The 25,825-nt window shown below is 42.8% G+C and overlaps 1 protein-coding gene across 5 annotated transcripts in view; it reads left to right on the top strand.

Annotated features, from left to right (window-relative positions):
• Positions 1–24,973, top strand: part of REEP1 (receptor accessory protein 1) — a 143,693-nt gene extending 118,720 nt beyond the window's left edge. For 2 of the 5 annotated variants that reach the window (XM_040335230.1, XM_040335227.1), the window contains 2 exons: positions 3,977–4,134; positions 24,420–24,973. In XM_040335230.1, the coding sequence (XP_040191164.1) occupies positions 3,977–4,134; positions 24,420–24,491 (230 nt within the window). In that variant the 3' untranslated portion in view covers positions 24,492–24,973. Of the gene's footprint in view, positions 1–3,976; positions 4,135–15,180; positions 15,238–20,352; positions 20,491–24,419 lie in introns of all 5 variants that reach the window. The other 3 variants (XM_040335228.1, XM_040335231.1, XM_040335232.1) reach the window with 3 other exon arrangements.
• The last annotated feature ends 852 nt before the right edge of the window (positions 24,974–25,825 follow it).

Genomic DNA, 25,825 nt, shown 5'->3' with positions numbered 1-25,825 from the left:
TTAATGTTTTAAATGTTTTGTCAGTAAAAACAAAATGGGGGTTGGGGAGGTTGGCAACCCTGTTAAGCAGGGATCTGGGGGTGTGTGGATGGAGAGCTTCTCTGCAGGGGAGTCCAAACAGAGTCCTTGTCTGCCAAACGGAGTCCTTGCCCCGGGTGAAGGAAAGCCTAGCTTTTCCAAAAATAAATTTGCTCATTTCCCCCTTCAACACAGACAGTTGAGCCATTGTATTCTCCTCAAGGGTAAAGCTATCGCCATCAGGAGAAGACAGTGATTATTGCATGTAAAATCCATCAGGCTGGATCGATTGATCAACTTGGTACATTCAGCTTGCCCATACATGGTTCGAATCTTGGCCAGTTACTGCTGAATCAGCTGAGATTTGAACCATCTATGGCCAGCCTTAATGCAGTTGCAAAGGAATTTTTTTGTTTTTTAAATAACAAACATGTTATACTTACCTCCACTGTGCAGTTTGTTTTGTACAGAGTGGCCCTGATCCTCGTCTTCTGGGGTCACTCGGCGGCTGTCGCGGGTCCTCCCCGCAAGGTCATTTATGCGAGAAAGCTTGCATTGTGTGTAGTCCTTACGGGCGCAGTCCTCTGATGCAGCAAGCGGCCTTAGCCGCTCACTGTATCACTCGGCCCCAACCCTCGGCACGCCGCGTCATTGGATGTGATTGACAGCAGCGCTTGCCAATGGCTGCGCTGCTTTCAATCCATCCGCTCTAGCCAATCAGCAGCCAGGCTGAGCGGCGAGGAGGATGTCGGGGCCGAGCGCGGGACTTTCGAGGGGTCAGGTAAATATAACGGGGGGCCAGGTGGGGGGGGGGGGCGGTAAACTCTGAAGTTTTTTCACCTTAATGCATAGAATGCATTAAGGTAAAAAACCTTTTTCCTTTACAACTCCATACTACTTTACAACTGCCCAGAAACAACTTAACTGTTCCAATAGCATTATAAAGCAGTCGTCCCTTACTGGAAAATGGTAGCTTGCTGCTTCATAAGGTACAGGTTAATTGGATGTAAACCTGATTCAAGAAATCTAACCTAAGCACATATATCTGTAGTGTTTTATTATCTCTCTCCAAAGCCCTGAGTCCCATTTGTTTCTGCTGTTTCGTTGCTCGGTTATGCCGCATACACACGATCGGACATTCCGACAACAAAATCTTGGATTTTTTTCTGACGGATGTTGGCTCAAACTTGTCTTGCATACACACGGTCACACAAATGTTGTCGCAAATTCCGCTCGTCAAGAATGCAGTGACGTACAACACGTACGACAAGCTGAGAAAAATTAAGTTCAATAGCCAGTGCAGCTCTTCTGCTTGATTCTGAGCATGCGTGGAATTTTGTGCGTCGGAATTGTGTACACGTGATCGGAATTTCCGACAACAAAAATTGAATTGTTGTCGGAAAATTTGAGAACCAGCTCTTAAATTCTTGTTGTAGGAAATTCCGACAGCAAATGTCCGATGAGGACTACACATGGTCGCAATTTCCGACAAAAAGCTCCCATCGAACATTTGTTGTCGGACATTCTGATCGTGTGTACGTGGCATTACAGTATCAGCATGATAACTTTCGCTGTCTCTGTTCTCTGTCAACCAAGATAAAACCAGCCTGAAATTTGTGTCGTGGGAGGTTGCTATAAATACATTACCAGAGAGCTTGACTTGTCACAGCTCTGTAAGTCTCTAGTCCCTATGTGGAGGGGAGGGGGGGAGTTGTGTTCCTTTCCTCCATTCAGCTGTTTTGGCTGATTGGAGGATCCACTCCCAGTGCTGCTGAACAGGTAGAGAAAATCTCTAACCCAATGTGCACTTTCTAAAGAATATATAAAGCTGAAAACTGCAGATATGCATGTAAAACTTACAGTATGCAAGGGGTATTTTTCATCTCTGTGTACCATCTGAGGCTGTTCACTTCTATGGGTAAAGAAGGGGGTTTACATCCACTTTAATGGCTGGCCTTTACATCTGTGCCGTTTTACAGCTATAGGGGCATGAGGATACTAGCAGTTGAAATCAAGCTATAAAAATGGCAGAGGATTTAACCCTCCCAGTAGCCTAATTATACTCACAGCAGCCCACACTAGTCCTATGGTATCTGGGGTGGTAGGGGGCACCATTAGGGAAGATGGGAAGGCAAACATTTGACCCTGCCAGCCAAGAAGGCTAGATGTACAGGAGTGCATATCAAAACCCTGGCTAGTCATAAATCCCTCTCTGTAAAGTAAAACTGTCTTGGCAGTGTTAAATATTCGCTCTTAGAACTTTTTGTCCAGCCAACAGAAAAAAAAAAAAACTGTATATCTAATTAGGTCAAAAATCCCAGAGTCCCCCCTCAGCTAAAACCTGATAAGACAGTTAGAATTTGTAGGTCTGCAAAAAAGCTAAGTTTATAGACGTTTATAGTAAAAATCTAGAGTAATTGTGTGCAGGAACATTAACACACATTTGATCATATAAATATATTAATTGGTATTATTATCACTTATACAACTTTTTTCTAACTACTAGATTGCCTTTTTCAAGGCTTCGATTTTTTTTTATTAGGGCCCTGAGATCTCAAATCTGATATACTCTTAAAGACTGGTAAGCACATGAGAGCTAACTGGAAAATAAAGTTTAAAAGTGAATCCCCTGCACTGCTGCCCCCTCCTTCCTTTCCACAGATACACAACACTGGTCTGTAGTGTGTACAGACTTTGCAAGTGATGGCGAACCTTGGCACCCCAGATGTTTTGGAACTACATTTCCCACTCTGCAGTGTAGTTATGCATCATGGGAAATGTAGTTGACTTGTCTGGGGTGCCAAGGTTCGCCATCACTGGACTATGCCGATAGCTCTCCTGCTGTCTGTCCTTGAGGTTGGAATACTTGTTATGCTAAAGTGGAATTAAATTACGCAATACTTACCTTGCTTCAACAGTCTGATGCCCACAAGGTCCCTTGTCAGTGTTGGCATCTTCTCCCCCATCTTGATTGGGCAGAGTCTCTTCTACAATTAAAAGCCTACCTGCTCCTTTTTTATTTATTTTTATTTAAGTCGTCAGTTCCACTTTTGGATCAATGACAGTATTGTCACAGTTGACAATGGCATGTACAACAGTGGGAGGTCGCCAGGTGACCCCAACTAAATTTTGCAGCGTTGCCCCATGCTTACAGTCCTATACCCTTCTTCACCTTATCCAAATTTCAAAAAAGGTTTTAGATGACGTTCCACATGCATTTCCTATAGAGGAAAACCAAAACCACTATTCGAAGAACTGTACCCCTTGCTTCACTACAATTTACCATTTGGGCTTTGATCTCAGTCATAGTTGTATGACCTTAGTCTGACTGTCCACTGAACATCCTAGCATGGTTTTAGACGTAAGCCATTTCATATCTGCTAGATTGTAACTTCCCAGTTCCCTCTCAAGCAATTTGTTGATCAGTCAGTAACGTTTAGCAAAGCTTTGTTGAACATTATAGTAAGAAAAAATAGAAATGACGGACAAACAAATCTGTGAATTTTTTGTTTAATATTAGCAAATCTAAAAATCAGAACTGTTCCCCTTTGTATTCCACCTATTACGAAACTTGACTTGAAAGTGGACCAAAAGTCAAAAGCTGACTTTAGGGCTGCTGGTCCACAAATGCTGTAATACAAACAAAAAAAAAGAAGAAAAAGACTCTCTCACCCCTACAAAACACAAAATGTTCCTGAGCTGAGTTCACTTTAATATTTGATTTGTGCATGTTGGTTGCAGTGCCCCTTGCTAATGCCAGTGCCCAGTTTGGATACCCTTTGTAATGCAGTGTAATAAGAGTGGTCTGTCCTATGGTTTGGTTCATTTGCAGTAAATTTAATTTCAACGTGAGATTGTGTTCACTAACCATAGAACTCTGTTAATTATTTTGCAATGCAGTGAAATGAGTGTTTCATTGTGATATTTATTTATGCTGTGTAGCTTGATGTGGACTTAGTGATTGAGGTAGAAATGGATCAGACAGAGGTGGCCGATAACACAATCCATGAGGTGCAAGAGGTGATTTCAGAGGAGGAAGAAGATGATGGTGGGATAGTTTTCCTGGAAAAACCCACCATATACAAACCCCCTCGGCGGAAGGAAAGACCTGTGGAGGTATGGGAAAATGATGGTGTGTCTTACATCTAGAGCTCTTTGCTACGTATAGTACAGTTGCGTCTCAAAAAATGTGAATATCATCAAAATTTTTATTTAATTTAATTAAAAAAGTGAAATTCATATATTATATATAGATTCATTACACGCAGAGTCATATATTTCAAGCATTTCTTTCTTTTATTTTGATGATTATGGCTTACAGCTAGTGAAAACACAAAATTCCGTATCTTAGAAAATTTGAATATTGTGAAAAAGTTAAATATTGTAGACTTATGGGGCCAGATTTAGGTAGAATCGGCTTACTCTGCGGCGGCGTAACGTATTACATTTACGTTACACCGCCGCAAGTTTTACGTGCAAGTGCTTGATTCACAAAGCACTTGCCTGTAAAGTTGCGGCGGCATAGTGTAAATCCGCCCGGCGCAAGCCCGCCTAATTCAAATGGGGCGGGGACCATTTAAATTAGGCGCGTTCCCGCACCGAACGTACTGCGCATGCTCTGTCCCTAAAATTTCCCGACGTGCATTGCGCTAAATGACGTCGCAAGGACGTCATTGGTTTTGACGTTAACGTAAATGGCGTCCAGCGCCATTCACGGATGACTTACGCAAACGACGTGAAATTTCAAATTTCGACGCGGGAACGACGGCCATACTTAACATTGGCTAGACCACCTAGAGGGTAGGTTTATCTTTACGCCGCGTATCTCTACGGAAACTACGTTAATTTACAGCGACGGGCAAAGCGTACGTTCGTGAATCGGCATAACTAGTCATTTGCATATTCTACGCCGACCGCAATGGAATCGCCACCTAGCGGCCGGCCTAGAATTGCAGCCTAAGATCCGACGGTGTAAGTCACTTACACCTGTCGGATCTTAGGGAGATCTATGCGTAACCTGATTCTATGAATCAGGCGCATAGATACGACAGTCGTATCTCAGAGATACGACGGCGTATCAGGAGATACGCCGTCGTATCTCTTTTATGAATCTGGCCCTAGGTGTCACACTCTAATCGGCTAATTAGCTGAAAACCTCTGTAAAGGTTTCCTGAACATTTAAATTGTCTCTCAGTCTTGTTCAGTAGGTTACACATTCATGGGGAAGTCTGCTGACTTGACAGTTGTCCAGAAGACAGTCATTCACAGCATAATAATGGAAGGTTGAGTGGAAGGAAAAAGGTGTGGTAGAAAAAAGTGCACAAGCAACAGGGATAACTGCAGCCTTTAGAGGATTGTAAAGCAAAGGCCGTTCAAGAATTTTGGGGAGACTCACAAGGGGTGCACAATGGCTGGTGTTCTTCAAGAGCTATCACACACAAACGTATCCAGAACATGGTCTACAATGATCGCATTCCTTGTGTCAAGCCACTCCTGAACCGGAAACAATGTCAGGAGCATCTTACCTGGGCTGAAAAAGGAGAAAATGGACTTGATTGTTGCTCAGTGGTCCAAAGTCCTCTTTTCGATCTAAAGTATTTTTAATTTCATTCATTTGGAAATCAAGGTCCCAGAGTCTGGAGGAAGAGTGGAGAGGCACAGAATCCAAACTGCATGAGGTCCAGTGTGAAGTTTTCACAGTAAGCGATGATTTGGGGAGCCGTGTCATCTGCTGGTGTTGGCCCACTGTGTTTTTTCAAGACCAAAGTCAGCGCAGTTCTCTACCAGGAAATTTTAGAGCACTTCATGCTTCCCTCTGCTGACTAGCTTTATGCTGATTTCATTCTCCAGCAGGACTTGGCACCTGCCCACACTGCCAAAAGTACCAATACCAGTTTTTTTGATCTTGGTATCACTGGGCCTAATCCACAAAAGGGATACGCCGGCGTATCTACTGATACGCCGTCGTATCCCTGTTTCTATCTATGGAACTGATCCACAGAATCAGTTTCACATAGATAGGCAGAAGATCCGACATGTGTAAGGGACTTACACTGTCGGATCTTAGGATGCAGTACCGCAGCCGCCGCTGGGGGCATTTCTCGTCGAAATGCCGCTTCGGGTATGCAAATTAGCACTTACGGAGATCCACGAAGCTTTTACGCTTCGTTATTTCTCCGTAAGTATTAGTTTGCCGTCGCAAAATTAGGGCTGCTTTTACAAGGCCTAAACTGTTTACACCTTGTAAAAGTAGACCCTTCTATCCCGCGTCGCTCTTTTTTTTTTCCCCGCCGCAACTCGTTTTTTTTTTTTTTTACGCCCGTCGCGATTGTCAAAACCTGGCGCAACGTAAAACCGCGCAAAGCACGTCGGGAAAATGACGTCGGGAGCATGCGCAGTACGTCCGGCGCGGGAGCGCGCCTAATTTAAATGGGACTCGCCCCATTAAATTAGGAACGCCTTGCGCCGGACGGATTTAAGTTACACCGCTCAAAATTTCTAGGTAAGTGCTTTGTGGATCGGGCACTTAGGTAGAGATTTTGCGGCGGTGTTACTTAAATGGGAAAAAATACGTTGCGCCGGGTTTCTGTGGATTGGGCCCACTGTGCTTAATTGGGCAGTAAACTTGCTTGACCTAAACCCCATAGAGGATCTGTCAAGAGGAAAATTAGAGACACCGAACCCAACAATGCAAATAAGCTGAAGGCCGCTAGCAAAGCAACCTGGGCTTCCATAACACCTGAGCAGTGCCACAGGCTGATCGCCTCCATGCCACGCTGCATTAATGCAGTAATTCATACAAAGGAAGCCCTGATCAAGTATTGAGTGCATACTATACTGTACATGAGCATACTTTTCAACAATCTAACATTTCTGTATCAAAACTCCCTTTTTATTGGTCTTATGTAATATTCTAATTTTCTGAGATACTGAATTTTGGGTTTTCACTAGCTGTAAGCCATAATAATCAAAATTAAAATAAAGAAATGCTTGAAATATATCACTCTGTGTGTAACGAATCTTATATAATATAAGAGTTTCACTTTTAGAATTAAATTACTGAAACAAATTTACTTTTTGATGATATTCTAGTTTTTTTAGATTCACCTGTAAATCTCATTACATTTACAACGCTGGTTTTACAGTTTTGCGATTTCTGTTCCAGAACTTAAAGGATGACTCCACCTTTTTATATATTTGTATACCTTTATTTACCTTTTTTGTTCTATGCTTGCATGTGGAATTTTCAATTGTGTACAAATCAATAAAGTTACAATTTTGTTTATCACCAGTCCACATGGGGATTAGACACAATGTAATGGCTGACTGTGTATACTGTAATAGTCAACTGTATTTACCCTCATGACATCCAGCAAAATCTGAAAATTTCTTGGCTACATTCACACCTGGGCGTTTTAAATCGTGGGCAGACTTGCCACAATTCTGTCCGCGATTTCAAAACGCCCAGGTGTGAATGACAAATCGCACAAACACGGAGCGGTTCTGCCACGGTTGTCACACGATTTGCAGCAAACCGCATCATGTGAAGCATGTCACCCAAAAAAAGCTCAACTATTTTCTCTTTCGTGTTTTGAAATCGAGGGCAGAATCGTGACAAATCTGCCCGAGATTCAAAATGCCCATGTTATACGTCAAAAGACTGAAAAAGACAAATTGTATAGTAAATACGATATTAAAACCTGCATGAAAAAAGAAATGTAATGCAGCCACATCTAAGGACTAGAAAACTGCAATATATAACATTTTTGTTTCTGGGTTTAGATACACTTTAAACAGTTAAAGTGGAAGTCCATGCAAAAACTAAAATCCTCTACATCTATAGACACCACGGATCTAACACTTACCTCTTCCATCCTTGTAAAGAAAAAATTAGTATACATAACTTTTTGGAAGCCGATCTGACCCGCCCCGACCTGATCTCTAGCGGCGGAAGCTCTGTATAGGACACGGCCGTCAACGGCTGTGAAATTAATGGGAAGTGACGTCACCCATAGTTACTATGGGGATTGTCGTCCATCTCCTGTGCATCTGCCTCTACAGTGAAGCCGTGGCTGACAGCTCAGCGTAGGATCTGGTCGCAAAGGGTCAGATTGGCTTCCAAAAAGGAGGAGCCGCTGGTTAGATTTGGGATCGGCGTATTTAAGTTACCTCTATACTGTGCCTAGGGGTGATGGTGGTGTTAAGAGCAGTAACAGAATGTCCATACCATTGGCTGCCGTTTTCAATGCTTTATTTTCTGGTCAAACATGACCAACATGTCAACTTGAGGTAGACAGGACAGGTTGCTGAAGGAAGAGCAACTTCACAGAATCAGGCTATGGATAATAAAGGCAGTCCTGCCCTTTAGCAATTGTATTAGTCTCGTTGCCACTCCAGCCGGAGTGGGTAAAGTGCCCCTGGACAGACCTCTCTCACAGGCCTGGCAGCCAGAGCGCCACTTAGAGCTTCTGGGAGGAACAAGCCTCTGCCACCGTCTTGGCTCTAATTAAACCGGGATGTTACGGTGAGACCTCTGCCACATGTCTTTCGAGGTCACCGACTGACAGTTTGAATTGTAACCTGTCAGTGTCCGGCCACCCAGATCCCCGATGGTTCGTTCAAGTACTGATGGATCACCTGCCTCCGGGTTCTCCTCAGACCGATCCCCCACCGAACAGTACCCAGCTTGGGATCTTCTCAGTAGGTGTGGGAACCCAGTAAGTCACTGGGGTCCCCTGGCAGCATCAGTTGCTCTGGGCTATGAGAGCGCAGAGTCAGGAACTCCACGTAGCACGCGACCCCGGCCTGGCAGGCCATAGTGGTGGGGCCCGTGATGTGCGCACACCCTAAAGGTGGGTGCCGCACCCAGAACCAGGAACCCGCGAAGAACAACGGGCTCCGCCACAGAAATACCCCTCCCCAGCATGCCCCACAAGGGAAAACTCCTCCAATTGGCTGCTTGGAAGAAGTGGCTCCGCCTGGACCCCTCTGGCGCCACCTGCTGCCCATAGATGAGACTGCATCTCTGGGGAACAGACTGACCCACAGGACAAATCCAGATTTGGCGACAGCCAAATTTAACAGATCACAGAATGAGAGCAACATAACTCTCTCATTCCCCCACTAAATTTAAATATAGCACCTGTACGAAAGTACACAGGCGCTACATTTTTTTAGCGCTAAGAACTAGTGGCCAGGATATCAGAAGCTAGTATTTGTTTGCTGAGTGACATCCAAAGAAAATTGTTTCAGAAAATATTATAAATATAAATTTCAGAGACTCATGGTGAAAAAGTTTTATTAACTTTCCAGAACAATGTTGGGATCCCTGCATCATTCCTGTGTCGGCACACATGTAATGAGGTTGGGGTAGGGGTCCCATTTTCACTGCTAGAGATTTGTTTTTTCTTCTGTTATGTAGAATGTAGAAAAGGGGCAGGACAAGTAAAATGCCAAGCTGTCTGAGAATTGTGGCTTAGACCTCTTGCAGCTGGAGCTTCAAAAAAAATAGGTGACTCAAACCAGTACACTATACTTACTAAATTGCTCCTTTTTGTATAAATCAGTCATATAAATCCTAGATCAACATCTGAAATTCATATTTGGATACATACTGGTAGACCGAATACTGTATTGTACATAGAGAACTCACACAATTAAATCTTCTGTTACATCATAAAATAACATGCAAGAAAAGCTTGGCACCATGGATCTGCTTCATAATAGAGGCGCAATACAGAATGTGAATAGCTGCCATCAAGTCAAGGAGATAACCAAGATCAGCAGTTCTCCCACAACTACCCAAAATGTATACGTTTTAGTGGGGCTCAAACCTTCCATTTTAGTGGAGGATGAGGTGGGACCCCCACTGTGCTATTTTGTGAGCCTTACATTTGTTAGTACAATCAGTGGCAGCTGGTGTTTTTTTTGGGGGGGGAAAAACAATCCACCCCCCCAAGTCGATCGGGTCACAGAGGGCCACCACACCCCACCCCCCCCCCCTCCGGTCCGTCAGTTTCCTGGACGGGTAATGGGGTTCATGGGCTCCCCCCCTGGGTCGGTCAGTCAGCAGTCGCGGCCCCACACTTACTCCATCTTGCAGGCGGCAGCGCCTTCTCTCCGGGCTGCAGGCGGCTGCTTCCGGCTGCTTCCTCGCTTCCCCTGCATCTCCTCCCTCTTCCTCCTGGCGGCCAATCTGATTCTATCTCCTTTCGGCCAACCACTTACTGATTGGCCTGGAGGAGAATCAGTGTTACAAAAGCGAATATTCATTTGCTATTGTCACACAACTGGATGGGCTACGGGCACAGTGCCCTGCACCCCGGGCCCACCCTTTTTTGTAGCCTATTAGAGCCTCTGGCATATGTATCTGGCACATGTATTTTTAGCACAATTTTGCTACAGAGCAGTGTGAAAGGGCTCCTAGCGTTCAGCCACATCTAGTCTGAGCTTATAGAATGCATCTGCAAGTGCTGGTAATTTGCAACCTATTTTTAATTGCATATAAACAAATAGAAAATACTGCCTCTGTAAGACTTGAATGCACAAGTGAGTTTAGACCAACTGTAGGATGGCCTTTGAGACCAAGCTCCAACCATCGACCATACATGCCCAAGTTAGGGGGTGGAAGCCACCAAAACAAAATTGCACTTGGATTACATAGAAAAGTCCACTAGATGCATGCCGCAAAGAATCAACTTGTATGAATTTTGATAAGATATTTTATCAGAACTTTATAAGTGACCATTTAGCAAAATTCATGTTCAACAATGTTGCTGTCAAATGTTTGTGTTAGAAACAGGCCTTGAAACAAAGAAGTTAAGTATGGTTTGATTAAATATTGGTGCGCAATCAGTAATCTTATCAAAAAGACACGATTTTTAGACGTGCTTTAAAATGGGTTCTGATCATGAAATAAAACATTGAGTTTCATACTTCACTGGACATGTTTATAAAGCAGTGGATGTGACATTCACTAAACTTGTGGGGACTCAATCACTGTCATTTAAAACACACGCACCTGAAGGATAAACAGTGAATGTTTGGAAAATATCAGCTTCACTGCTTTACAAATATGTCCCTGTGTGCACGTCACCACCCCGCCTTGTCACCTCATCCAATCAGCAAACACTTTGCATTCATTGTGAAAATGCAAAGCATTCCCTGAATTGCACCAGTGCCAAACGACTGACTACCTGTGTTCAGAATGCAACAGAGTAGCCACTTGGCAAGGGACCTGGAAGCTAGTGGAAATCAGTGGTAGTAGTGGTATCTACTGTACTACAATGATTTTCAGCTGCTAGGAAGATTCACAGGTATGGTATGGTATATGCACAATATGCCAAGCTGGACCAATGTACCTATGCAAAGAATGCCATACCTGGACTTCTTTAAACCTTCCTTGGAAATCTTAAAGGATAAGTTCACCTTTGGGAATATGTTACATGTTCATGCTTCTGCAGCTTCTCCCTGACAGCAGGCTGGGGATTTTTTCCTCTGCACCAGCTGTCACTATTTGAAAAGAACACAACCCTAACCCACAGGGCCACATCATTCATTCACAGAGGAGATGATGTTCTAACACTGGAGAAGCTCTGCATAATAGAAACCAATCAGTTTTCCAGGTTTTGTTTTTTAAAGTTTAATTAACAACCTAGAGTTAGAAGCTGGCTGCGTCAGATTCTGCACTCTCCAGTTTTAGTAAATCAATCCCAGAATTCTGTGAATGAATGAATTACAAATTCCCACAACCTTTACGACTGGCGGCTTTTAGGTCTCAATGAACTACCAGGGCGCTGTTGAGTGCTCTAATAGTTAATCGATTGCTCCTGTCATTGTGTAACTGCCTGTCTGTATGATGTATGAGCAGACACCTTACACTGACAGTCTGTAGGAGCCCTGCATTGCACCCACGATTTGCCGATCATAGATACAATGCTTTCCAGGCTCCGCCAATAATTAAAAAATAGTAAGACTGCTTTCACACTGATCTGTTTTGATTTCATTTTTGCGTTAACAAAAGCGGAAGAAAAAGGGGATGACCAAAATCCTATGGAACTCTTCACACTGGTCAGTTACAGGTCCATTGCATTGCATTGTCCTGCTTGCTGCATAAGAGTTGCAAATGCCTTTAAAAACCCAATGTTACCCTGTGAGGTTGGGTTCATACCTATGCAAATTGGATGTGAGTTTCCCATCCAATTCGCAATTTCAGGAGATTGTGACCGGCTCTCTATGAAGGCTGCGGAGTGGCTTGCACAGGAGTCCTGTGCATCTTTGGCTTAGTTTCAGGACTGAATTCAGCCAAATATTTTCCCCTGATTCCTCCCTGAAATGGTGAATAAGGACTCACCGGACCCCTGCTGCGAGCCGCATCCGTTGGAGATGTGAACCTAACCTAATTGTAGGGATGACATCTTCTCTGTGTTGTACATACCCTGTGCAGAGAAGAGCTGTGGTTGGGACTCAGCAGGTCACCCACTACCATCACACATTTGTGCATATTCCCAGTCAAGTGCTTTCTTGATTTTTGCTGCAAAAATTAAGAAGAATACAAATCAAGGTAAACTTCCTGACGTTATCACGGTTGCAATATTTACTGGATAGCATCAGTAGCTTGCCGACTGGTTTAATTTCCTTCCTGGAGTTGCTCACATTCTTTACCTGGAGGTGAGCTGAGCAGGATTTTGGAAAGATAAAATGTCATACATGTTCCTTTATACAAGACTTGCGTCACTCTTTTTACAGTGCCTTGCGAAAGTATACGGCCCCCTTGAACTTTGCGACCTTTTGCCACATTTCAGGCTTCAAACATAACGATATAAAACTATTTTTTTTTTAAGAATCAACAACAAGTGGGACACAATCATGAAGTGGAATGAAATGTATTGGATATTTCAAACTTTTTTAACAAATAAAAAACTAAAAAATTGGGCGTTTGAAATTATTCAGCCCCCTTAAGTTAATACTTTGTAGCGCCACCTTTTGCTGCGATTACAGCTGTAAGTCGCTTGGGGTATGTCTCTATCAGTTTTGCACATCGAGAGACTGACATTTTTGCCCATTCCTCCTTGCAAAACAGCTCGAGCTCAGTGAGGTTGGATGGAGAGCGTTTGTGAACAGCAGTTTTCAGTTCTTTCCACAGATTCTCGATTGGATTCAGGTCTGGACTTTGACTTGGCCATTCTAACACCTGGATATGTTTATTTGATACCCATTCCATTGTAGATTTTGCTTTATGTTTTGGATCATTGTCTTGTTGGAAGACAAATCTCCATCCCAGTCTCAGGTCTTTTGCAGACTCCATCAGGTTTTCTTCCAGAATGGTCCTGTATTTGGCTCCATCCATGTTCCCATCAATTTTAACCATCTTCCCTGTCCCTGCTAAAGAAAAGCAGGCCCAAACCATGATGCTGCCACCACCATGTTTGACAGTGGGGATGGTGTGTTCAGGGTGATGAGCTGTGTTACTTTTACGCCAAACATAACGTTTTGCATTGTTGCCAAAAAGTTCGATTTTGGTTTCATCTGACCAGAGCACCTTCTTCCACATGTTTGGTGTGTCTCCCAGGTGGCTTGTGGCAAACTTTAAACAAAACTTTTTATGGATATCTTTAAGAAATGGCTTTGTTCTTGCCACTCTTCCATAAAGGCCAGATTTGTGCAGTATACGACTGATTGTTGTCCTATGGACAGAGTCTCCCACCTCAGCTGTAGATCTCTGCAGTTCATCCAGAGTGATCATGGGCCTCTTGGCTGCATCTCTGATGAGTCTTCTCCTTGTATGAGCTGAAAGTTTAGAGGGACGGCCAGGTCTTCGTAGATTTGCAGTGGTCTGATACTCCTCCCATTTCAATATTATCGCTTGCACAGTGCTCCTTGGGATGTTTAAAGCTTGGGAAATCTTTTTGTATCCAAATCCGGCTTTAAACTTCTCCACAACAGTATCTCTGACCTGCCTGATGTGTTCCTTGTTCTTCATGATGCTCTCTGCGCTTTAAACGGACCTCTGAGACTATCACAGTGCAGGTGCATTTATACGGAGACTTGATTACACACAGGTGGATTCTATTTATCATCATTAGTCATTTAGGTCAACATTGGATCATTCAGAGATCCTCACTGAACTTCTGGAGAGAGTTTGCTGCGCTGAAAGTAAAGGGGCTGAATAATTTTGCACGCCCAATTTTTCAGTTTTTTATTTGTTAAAAAAGTTTGAAATATCCGATAAATTTCGTTCCACTTCATGATTGTGTCCCACTTGTTGTTGATTCTTCAAAAAAAATAGTTTTATATCGTTATGTTTGAAGCCTGAAATGTGGCAAAAGTTCGCAAAGTTCAAGGGGGCCGAATACTTTCGCAAGGCACTGTAACCCAAGCTCATTAATTGGACAGCCCTTTCAAAAGGTTTTCTCAGAGGAAGTTTTATTCTGCATGGAACTTGCCTCCAACTGGTGTAGTAGTGATTAATACAGATCTCCTGATCTCCTTCAATCCAATGAAATCAATAGACATCTGGAGGTCTATTCTACCTGCTGGTAATGGAGCAGTTACTAAGAAAAAGATGCCCATAGCAGCCACTGTGTGACTGCCAGTAGTTACCAAGAGAAATCTTACAGGTAACCATTCACGGTTGGCACACTAGCAAAGTGAGCACTGCAGTCCTTTTTTATTTGGCATCCTTTAAAATGTGACTATAGCCAAAAACGTGTTTTCTAATGGAGTGGAGAAGGGTTGGAACCTCTGTCAAGTTTTCATTGCTGTCTCTAGCCCTATCAGTGAGGTTGTCTTGCAGTTCCTAACCCCAGACAATAGAAAACAATTGTAAACCTCTCCATAATAAGGGAAATCCTACCTTTGACAGTTGTCTTCAAATCAAGTGTTCCCATTGGAAGGTATCCCCTTAATCATGTTCTGGTGACCACCACTCCTACTGGCCACTAGGACAAACAATTAGGGTAGTACTTCCCAACAGGGATGCAGAAAAGCCCTTCCACGCTCTATATAAAAATACAACGGGTTTGGCTTGAATTTTACTTCAAATTTATTGGCTCAAGACCAGTTTTGGAATATGACACTCGTAGCTTCTCCAATAAAGTGCTTATAATTTTCAGTCGAGAATATCTATTTTAACCCTTGTTTTATTCTTGTTAAATTGATCAGGAAATAAAGAGTGGAGACCACCGATGCCATGAGCCTCAGTTTAAAGTAAAGAACTAGGTGATGTACATATATGAAGAAGTATAGATAGAATGCATGGCGCAAATGTCGGCTGTGCCTTGCTTGACTGCAGCTGTACAGTGCATGGGACAGTAGAAGTAATGTAAATCATGGGATAACCTGCTAACTTTCTTACATAATTTGTAGTCCATCGTATTTATACTTTAATGTGTGTGTGTGATATCTGTTCATTCGTATCTGACTCTCGGAAATTTCATGAGTCAGTTCTCTGGGCACCAAGTCTGATATGCTTGAGAGTCTTTTCCATATCTTTTAGGTAGGTCTCTATTCCTTTTTCTAAACCCTCCCCATTTGCATGGTATGGCAGAACCCATGCAAGCACAGGGAGAACATGAAAACTCCATGTACTGTAGATACCACCCTGGCTGAGATTCAAACCAAGGACCATTGCTGCAAGGCAGAAGTGCTCACTATTAAGCCCATGTGTTGGCTACAGTTGGTTGTACTAAGGCTTTTAAAGGGTAACTCCACTTTTGTTAAACATTCTAATGCAGGGGTGCCCAACCAGTGGCCTGGGAGCCACATGTGGCCCACAGAGCCCTCTGATGTGGCCCGCGACCTCCTGCTCTGGGATGGAATAAAATCACAGTGTATAAATGGGCATATCTGTTCTGCAGTGGTTACTGGGCTGCTTTCAAACTGATCCACAGGTGCAGAGCAGTGCACCTGTGGGTTACCTGCACTGAGCCATAGACTTCTGTTACCCGCAAGTTTGGTGTGTTTTCTGAAAGTGCACCACACCTATAGGATATAAAAGAAATCTATGGCAAAGTGCAGCTAACCTGCAGGAATGCCGCAGGTGAACTGTGATGCACCTGTGAGGCGGGTTAACAACCGTGCATCAGTGTGAAAGCAGCCTTAGGCCCCTTTCATACTGTCAGTCCGACCAAATCTGATCCTCCATTCACCTATAAGGAGTGGAAGATGTAAATGTACTTGTCCGTTTACAAACCCCTACCACCAATCTAATCCACGAAAAAAAAGAGAGTAGAGTGGGCTCTATAGAGTCGAGTGGGCTGCCAGCCACCGCTCCGCTCATTGTGGCCCGCTACTGGTTACAAAGTCGCTTAAGTGGCCCTTGCTCTTCAAAAGGTTGGGCACCCCTGCTCTAATGCATACATACAGTATCTCACAAAAGAGAGTACATCCCTCACATTTTTGTAAATATTTTATCATATCTTTTCATGTGACAACACTGAAGAAATGACACTTTGCTACAATGTAAAGTAGTGAGTGTACAGCTTGATCTTTCTGGTTTAGCCCATAGTCATCTATGTTTTTCTTAGACAAAAAGTTCTTCTTTTATGCTACATAAATTGAACCGGCAATAAAAAGAAAACAAAGCTGGTCTTCCTTGTTCCCTGCATGTGACGCTTCTCTCCGAAGGCTGTTGTCAGCTGCACTATGCTTGATTTGCAGTGACAAGCAGGTTTGTGTGCTCTACCACAGCCATCTCTTTACCCTGTAGGGTAATCCAATGTGTACAGATTACCAATGCCACCCAGCAGAAACTGAAAAGTGGGAGGGGGGCAGAAAAAGTCAGCAAAGAGAAGACAGGTTACAAAAAATAAAAATAAAAATGCACAGCCAATTAGGGGATTTGTGGTATAAAGATGGCCATACACTATATTACCAGATTGTACAATATCTGAACAATCTCTTTTAGATTTACCAAAATATATCATATAAGGACAAACCTAAATATTTTCTTTTTTTATTTGTATCCAGTGAGGCAGGTCTTTATACTACATAGTTGATGGAGATTGTACAATCAAAATACATAGTATATGACCAGCTTTAAAGGTATTATGAGATGGAGAGAGAATAAAGGATATGCATGACTGTATCCCAATAGAAACTATAGGGTACTGCCAGCTGGCTACACATTATACCTTTTTTGTTTGTTCAATTTACTTTAGATTTACCTTCAACTATGTAGCGTAAGGGCCTGCCTGATTGCATACAAATTGAAAGTGTTAAGATTTGACCTCATATTATATGGTTTTGGTAAATCTAAAGGACAATTGTAGAAGAAAATTGTATAATGTGTCGCCAACTTTACTTTCTATGCATTAAGGTAAAAAAACGTCTGGGTGGCGCTACTCCCCCAGCCCCCCCTTATACTTACCTGAGCCCCATCTCGATCCAGTGATGTGCACAGGAGCAGGGGCTCCACCAGGCTTCTCTCTCCTCATTGGCTCACACAGCAGTGGGAGCCATTGCCTCCTGCTGCTGTCAATCTCAACCAGTGAGCCACTGAGGAAAGAGCAAGGAGCGGGGCCGAGCAAGGCTCTGTGTGTGAATGGACAATGTCTGTTCACAGGAGCCTGATTCGGGAGGCTTTCTATTGGGGGCACTTGGCAGGGGGGAGGAGTTAGAACCACTGGCAGAGGACCCAAAAAGAAGAGGATTGGGGCTGCTCTGTACAGAGCAGGTAAGTATAACATGTTTATTAGTTTTATTCAGGGCTTTTTTTCTCAGAGCATAGGTGCAGGAACCCCCCTCTTTAAAGCCACCCCCTGTCTCCGCGCCTTACCCACCTCTGAGTACTGTCTCTTGGTTCCACCCCTTTTAGAGAATACAGAACCAAGTATTATTTTCTGGTGTCAAGTAATTTGTATGCAATTTGTTAATGATAACAACAAAAAGGATGAAAATAGATCCCCTGCAGCCAACAACATTAGACCCCAACCCCATCCCAGCTGCAATAGATCCCCATCCCAGACAAACTATATACCCCCCCCCCAGCAATAACCGATCCACCCAGCAACAATAGACCCCACCCCAGTAACATTATAGCGGCTGTTTACCACGTGATTGCTCTGTCAAATGACAAAGCGATCACTTGTAAACAAACCGGCGTCATGTGATGACGCCGGTTCCTCCCTCCCCTCTCTGTACCAATCGGTACAGTGTGAGAGGAGAGGAGGGGAGCGGAAGCAGCAGCAGCTACTGTGGGCTGAATCTGTGACAAATGCAGTCACAGATCCAGCCATCCATCCCAGTGCAATAATCTGCAATACCCCCAATACTCTGCAATACCCCCAATACTCTGCAATACCCCAACACTCTGCAATACCCCCAATACTCTGCAATACCCCCAATACTCTGCAATACCCCCAATACTATGCAATACCCCCAATACTCTGCAATACCACCAATACTCTGCAATACTCCAATACTCTGCAATTCCCTGCAATACTCCAATACCTTGCAATATGTCACCTATGGGGATTTTTAAGTAGTGAAGTTCGGCGCCATTCCACGAGCGTGTGCAATTTTGAAGGGTGACATGTTGGGTATCTATTTACTCGGCGTAACTTCATCTTTCATATTATGCAAAAGCATTGGGCTAACTTTACTGTTTTTTTTTTTTTTTTAAGCACAAAGCTTTTTTTTTTTTAAAACAAGCGTTCAAATTGCTGCGAAAATACTGTGCGAGATAAAAAGTTGTAATGGCCGCCATTGTATTAAAAAAACATATATAATGTTTTGGGTTTCTATGTAATTTTCTAGCAAATAAATGATGATTTTTACATGTAGGAGAGAAATGTCAGAATTGGTCTGGGTGCTCCAGAACGCCTGATGGTGCTCCCTGCATGTTGGGCCTCTGTATGTGGCCACGCTGTGTAAAAGTCTCACACATGTGGTATCGCCATACTCGGGAGGAATAGCAGAATGTGTTTTGGGGTATAATTTGTGGTATGCTGTGTGTGAGAAATAACCTGCTAATATGACAGAAACGAGAATTTATTTTTTTATTTTTACCGAATTTTCAGTGTTTTTTCTTTTATAGCGCAAAAAATAAAAACCCCAGAGGTGATCAAATACCACCAAAAGAAACATCTATTTGTGGGGAAAAAAAGGACAAAAATTTCAGATGGGCACAATGTTGTATGACTGAGTAATTGTCATTCAAATTGTGAGAGCACCCAAAGCTGAAAATTGGCCTGGTTAGGAAGGGGGTTTAAGTGCCCAGTGGTGAAGTGGTTAACTAATGAAAAGTTCCTATGATTACCCGTTTTTCAGGTCAGCACCAACAGGTGCGTGACATCATGGAAAAATATTGGTATCTCCTTATGGGGGATACCAATATTTCCAAACATCTCAAAAAATATCCTGAAATGACCTACAGAAGATCTCGATCGCTGAAGGATAACTTTGTGCGCAGTCATTATACCCCACCAGTAGAAGTGGGGAAAAAGGGGCAACATGTCAATCCATCGATGTGGTATATGTCATGATGTGTTAATGTGATGCCTTTTACGCGGGGAATACCAAGTGACAGTATCAGGGACCATGTTTCCCTGGTATCAAAAAAGAAGATGGAGACACCCATAAGTCGCCATATGGGTCTCTATCATGATTGTAACAGTTCAAAAGTCCCAAGGTTTGTTACCTATTTTCCCTCTCTTATTTTCTAGTCTATTGGGATGTGGTGTTTAATTTGATTTCTCTGTGTCGTTTTGTAAAATTCATTCTTTTTTTTATTTATTTAATCATATATCCAAAAGGTAAAAACAATTAAAACATTCAGCCGACAAATGCTTCTCATGCAAAGCTTGGTCCCAACTACCTTGAAAAAGCCCAGAAACGTTCATCAGCTGGAGGTGCTTTATTTGGGTTTTTAGCCTTTGTAATTAAAATAAAGAATTGTGACATGCTGTGAGTGCCCTGGATTTAGTTTTCTTGGATTGCTACTTTGAGTAGGCCTATAGCTGTCTTCAAGACTCCACCAACTTCTATTTGAACCTATGATAGTGGAGAACGACACTTGAAACAAATACATATGCTATTTTGAAGGAATGGTCTGATAAACAATGAAGTTGAAACATTATCCATACTGTTTAATTGTATCTGTGGTCATCATTAATCATTCTGCATTATGTGTTTTATCAAACACCTGCGTGGATGAGATGTTTGAATTGCTTGAGATGGTCAGAAGCTGTAAACCACATACTTGCCCAGGCCCATACAGTTCATCCATTTTCATGTGTATGTCTTTATTGTAAAGACTGAGGGATGAGATCAAGATGAAATTCTGCTCCTTCTCCACCTCTCTCTCCCTCTCCTTCCCCTGATTGATGTCTTCAGACACAGGAGAGGCCGAGCAGAAGGTCGCTCAGTCCCCACCAAAAGCTGCTGCGGTGAAAAGAACTGAAGAATCAAGGAGCAGAACAAGCTTAAAAAAGCCACAATAAGACTCCATTAACCATGAGACTGCTGGTTAATGTGAGTATTGAACCTATTATATGTCTTGGAGGTGACAGATGGGAGATTTACAAGAATAAAACTTTACACACAGTAATTACAAATTATTCCATATTGGTTGTTCCATTTTAATACATTTTTCGCATTGAAGATAAATGTTCATTCCTAAACAAAGATATCAGCACCTGCCCAAAGCTTCATTAGCATACAAAGAATAAAAACCATGATGAAGAAACTAGAAAAATATTTAAGTTTTGCATTCTTTTTATGACTGTTTACGCTTTTTAAAGGCCAAGTCTGGGTACAAGATATACAGTCTTTTGGATTGAATTAATAAAGTAATAATGCGCTAAAATCAACCTTCCAATATTACATAAACTTACACAAATTCCAATGTCATAAAAACAATGGGAGTACAATTAAATTACAGCCATGAAAGTCCAATATGTGAATAACTATTCACCACCACCAATTAGTGGGTGTACTGCTCACCTAACAGTTAAAGCGGGAGTTCACCCGAAAAACAATTTTTAACATTAGATTGAGGCTCATTTTGTCAAGGGGAATCGGGTGTTTTTTTTAAAATCGAAGCAGTACTTACCGTTTAAGAGATAGATCTTCTCCGCCGCTTCTGGGTATGGTCTTCGGGACTGGGCGTTCCTATTTGATTGACAGGTCTCCGACAGGCTTCCGACGGTCGCATACATCGCGTCACGAGTAGCCGGAAGAAGCCGAACGTCGGTGCGGCTCTATACGGCACCTGCGCGCCGACGTTCGGCTACTTTCGGAAAACCATGACGCGATGTATGCGACCGTCGGAAGCCTGTCAATCAAATAGGAACGCCCAGTCCCGCAGCCCATACCCGGAAGCGGAGAAGATCTATCTCTAAAACGGTAAGTACAGCTTCGATTTAAAAAAAAACCACCCGATTCCCCTTGACAAAATGAGCCTCAATCTACTGTTAAAAATTTAGTTTTTGGGTGAACCTCCACTTTAATTAGTTGATTGCCAAGAAAAAGAAAAAACACACACACATCTATCTTGATTAAGAAAGAAATCCCTGGGGTAGTCCTCCCTGGTTCACATCAGTGCTTAAGTACACAATTTTTATATAGTTTCTACTTTTGGGTTAAATGACACCCAGCATCACTCAACCTGGAAGATTGAGGAAACCCCTCAGTAATAGAAGGCTGCCTTATGAGCTTGGTGCCCTGTACTCACAATGTATTCATGCAGAGAGCAGAGCTGATGATATCATGTCAGTGCTGCTCTCTGCATCACCTAGGACTGCCCACTGCTAGGAGAAGAAGACACGTGACCAGCCAGAAGACATCAGACAAAGGTAAGTATAAAAAACGGGGATAATGTTCTTTAAGGGGGAGCCTGGAGTTGTGCATTAATGGACATCTGTGCTGAGAAAAAGCTACCATTTATGACCTTCTAAAAATGCTAGCTGCCTGGCTGTCTGACATACATTTCTACACTGGCCTGCACAGGGCTTGCGCCTTGCAGATTCTCCCTCTCTGCAAGTGTGCCAAGATAACTAAAAGCAAAATACTTTCTGCAACCTCTAATGAAACCCCTTCAATTCACTTGGTTAGCAGATACATTTGTGGTTAGACTGCACATCACGCGAGTCTTCACCCACCTTGGAGGAAATTGCATCAGATGTAAGGCTTATTTTACATGCGGTAAAGCTTGTATATGAGCAACAGGTTTTTATGAAACGTTTGGCAAGCTTTGATTAGCTTTCTCTAAGCTTTTAAAGTGCCTTTCAGCTCCTTTTGGGAATATATTATACACAGGTCTTAATAGGAGTGCTGATTGCCACTTTAAACAAGCTGCTAGCAGGCTTCAGCAAGCTTCAGGTCTTCTGAAGCCTGCTAGCAGCTTCTTTAAAGTGGCAATCAGTACTCTCATTAAGATCTGTGTTCAACATTTTTACAAACTGCAGCTGAATGGTACTCTTATAGCTTCAACAAAGCTTACAGAAATGCTTTGTAAAAGCTTGCTGTTCACACTGCTCTTATACAAGCTGAAGCTCCTGTGAAACAGGCCTTAGGAGACCAAGAAAGAAGTTTATCTCTTACTCGTTACATTCTGCTTCTGATTTTAAACTTAAAAATGTAAAACCAGAGGAGTATGCCGCAGGAATATAAATGGCACAAACATGGAATAAGAGCAACATGGTTGTGTATAGCCAATTGATTTATGTAACTTTGTAAATTTTAAGAAGTCCACTGTATTGTAGAGAATCGGTGTTTGGCTGTGGCTGTAAGGACTGTGGGCCAGATCCTCAAAAGAGATACGGCGGCGTAACTGCTGTTACGCCGTCGTATCCCTGGTCCTAACTATGGAACTGATCCACAGACTCAGTTTCCCATAGTTAGGACGAAGATCCGACATGTGTAATTGAATTACACTGTCGGATCTTAAGGATGCAATTCTAGGCCGGCCGCTAGGTGGCGAGGCCATTGAGGCCGGCGTAGAATATGCAAATGACCAGTTACGGCGATCCACGAACGCTCCGACGGGCCCGACGCTCTAAATCTACGTCGTTTACGTCGAGTTCCGCCGCGTAAAACTAGGGCTAAGCCCTAGTTGTCCTAAGCCATGTTAAGTATGGCCGTCGTTCCCGCGTCGAATTTTAAATTCTACGTCGTTTGCGTAAGACGTCCGTGAATGGCGCTGGACGCATTTACGTTAACGTCTAAGCAAATGACGTCGGAGCGACGTCAGTTAGCGCAATGCACGTCGGGTAATTTACCCGACGGAGCATGCGCAGTACGTCCGGCGCGGGAGCGCGCCTAATTTAAATGGGACTCGCCCATTTGAATAGGAACGCCTTGCGCCGGACGGATTTAAGTTACAGCGCCGCAAAATTCCAGGTAAGTGCTTTGTGGATCGGCACCTAACTTGGGAATTTTGCGGCGGACTTAAATCAGAAAAGTTACGTTGCGCCAAGGCTTTGTGGATAACCCCCAGTGTGCTTTAGTCAAATATACAGCCCTGCACACCAGGAACAGAAGATAGACGTGTATAATGACACAGATCTATAGACGCCTCATTACATTATCTGTCTTCCAAAATAAACACCCTCATTAACAGGTAATAGCAGGAATCATAGGGTGATTGTACCTTTGTTTTTCTTAAATGTAATGCTGTGTATAGGTCATTGTGGTTCCCACGTGACATTATAACATATGGGATGGTGGAGGAATGCTTCTTGTTGGTATACAGCATGTGGTCCCGTATGGTAGTCATTTGCTTATGTGATTTTATGTAAAGAAAGGTTTGCTTTTTGATGTTCTTTATTTATAAGTGATCAGTACTGGACCAGAGCAGTTGCTTTGTGCAGAGTACAGCAGAAAATGCTTCTACGGTTGGGCAGCCATTGCATGACAATAAAGACTGTTAAAGGGGATTTACACTTTCACTGGAAACATAGCAACCTGGTGAGACCTAATTTTGTGGTTGAAATTAATTTTCATTGACTGAACATCAGCAGTTATATAGGCTTTCTCCTTACTCGAAGAAGTTGGGTGGGTGGTGACCACTTTGGCCATCACACAATTGGTATGACTCCTGAACTAAAGAAAAAAATGTCCTATGTATTCAAGGCTTTAAGCTAGCCATAGGCCTATGGTTTGATGGGCATGATTGAAGATATATCTAGCTGGGTATGTAATAAGCATATACACCTGGCTGAGCATGTACATTTGTGTAATGGAGCAGGAAAGTGGAAGGAGGAAGCAGCATTGAGACGGGAGAGGGGATTTGGTGCTGTTTCTAAGCTGGCTTCTAGTTTTGCCTGACGCCGGGTATGTAGGAGTTTTCTGAGTGAAAGAGGACTACCCCTTTAAGTTAAAAAAAAGTGTTTTTGTATCTGTCTACTTTTTTGTAACTCAGGATTCTTACTAATACATTTACATATCTATCTTCTTTTCAGCCTCCTCCCAGAGTCCATAAGCCTCGATTAAGGAAGAAAAGTACCTCTGCCTCTAATACGGAATCTGCGTGAGTGCAGCCAACATCGAGCACCACAGAATGTCTCTTCACTGCCTTAAAAGAGCAAATCATACCACATGACACAGGTGGCGCCAGAGTTCAGACAGCAGGCGTGACTTTTCCCAGAAACCCTTGCTCTCCCCGCACCATATCAGTTAAACTGTGTTCAGCTTTCTGTTTGTAGCTGCTGATTAAATCGCTACAAAGAAATTCAATGGCAGTTACCTTATTATTGGTTTTGGGCCCGCTTGGAACAATGTAAAAATGTTCTCCCCACCTCCTATGTGCTGACTGAATCAAAATGGAGGTTGCCAGAGCTCTGAACAGACAGGCTGACTATTACATTATTACGGAACTGTGGCCATGTTTGGTATGGATGTTCTATGAAGTGAAATAGCCATGTGTTGAAAAAGTGATTTTTTTTTCTCTGTACCTGCTATGTATTTACATATTTCTTTTTGTTGTCTGAACCTGTATAAATTATGTCTCCATATGTGTCTGTTTGAAATGTGATTTTCAAGGGCAGATGTTCTTCTACACCAGTATTACTCAATTTAGACCCAATTTGAAACTCAAGATCATATTTTATCAACCTTTTTATCCCAGAGGAACCCTTAAAATAATTTTCAGGTCTTTTAGGAATCCCTCCGAAAACCAATTAGACATCAGTGAGAAAAATGTCCCTTATTGGTGGTCATTGGGGGGATTCCTTCTTACATTGATGGTAAACCTTCAGACAGCTAGTAGTGTAGGCCTCAGAACTAGGCAAGATGCATCAGATTAGAGGTCAATCAGCCACAGCTCTGGGAACCCATAGCAACCTCTGGAGGAACCCTAGTTGAGAATAGCTGCGCTAGATTGTAAGTACACAGACGAGTATACAGCTTACTGTGGCTTTAAAATGTCTTTAGGGTAACAGTCTAGTAAAAAAAATGTTTTTTATTGATTCAGGTAATAATATTGATAGTAGTAGTTAGTCACACTAAACTGGACTTGTTTAGAAATGTTAAAGACATGTTGTTGATGTGTCAACGTTCCACTCATCCATCTAGCCTCCCGAGGTACCCAGAATCCATGGTGTCATGAAGTGTATCAATGCAAATGGTCAAAGTACTTGGTGAGCTGTGCATGGTATTCAATCAGCTTCTAACATCAGCTTGTTCAGTTTTGACAAAAAACAACAACCTGGAAGCTGATTGGTTTCTATGCAGAGCTGCACCAGATTTTGCACTCTCCAGTTTTAGTAAATCACTCCATGAGACTAAATTTTTTTGCTAGTGTATTGAGGTGATTGACCTCTTCTCTTTCTTTTTAAACATTCCCTTTTTCTTCTGATGGTTCTATCAA

This window comes from Rana temporaria, chromosome 1 (genome assembly GCF_905171775.1).
Source record: "Rana temporaria chromosome 1, aRanTem1.1, whole genome shotgun sequence".
Classification (NCBI taxonomy): Eukaryota; Metazoa; Chordata; class Amphibia; order Anura; family Ranidae; genus Rana; species Rana temporaria.
Note: the sequence above shows the minus strand (reverse complement) of the source record. Positions and strands in the feature narration are given on the sequence as shown.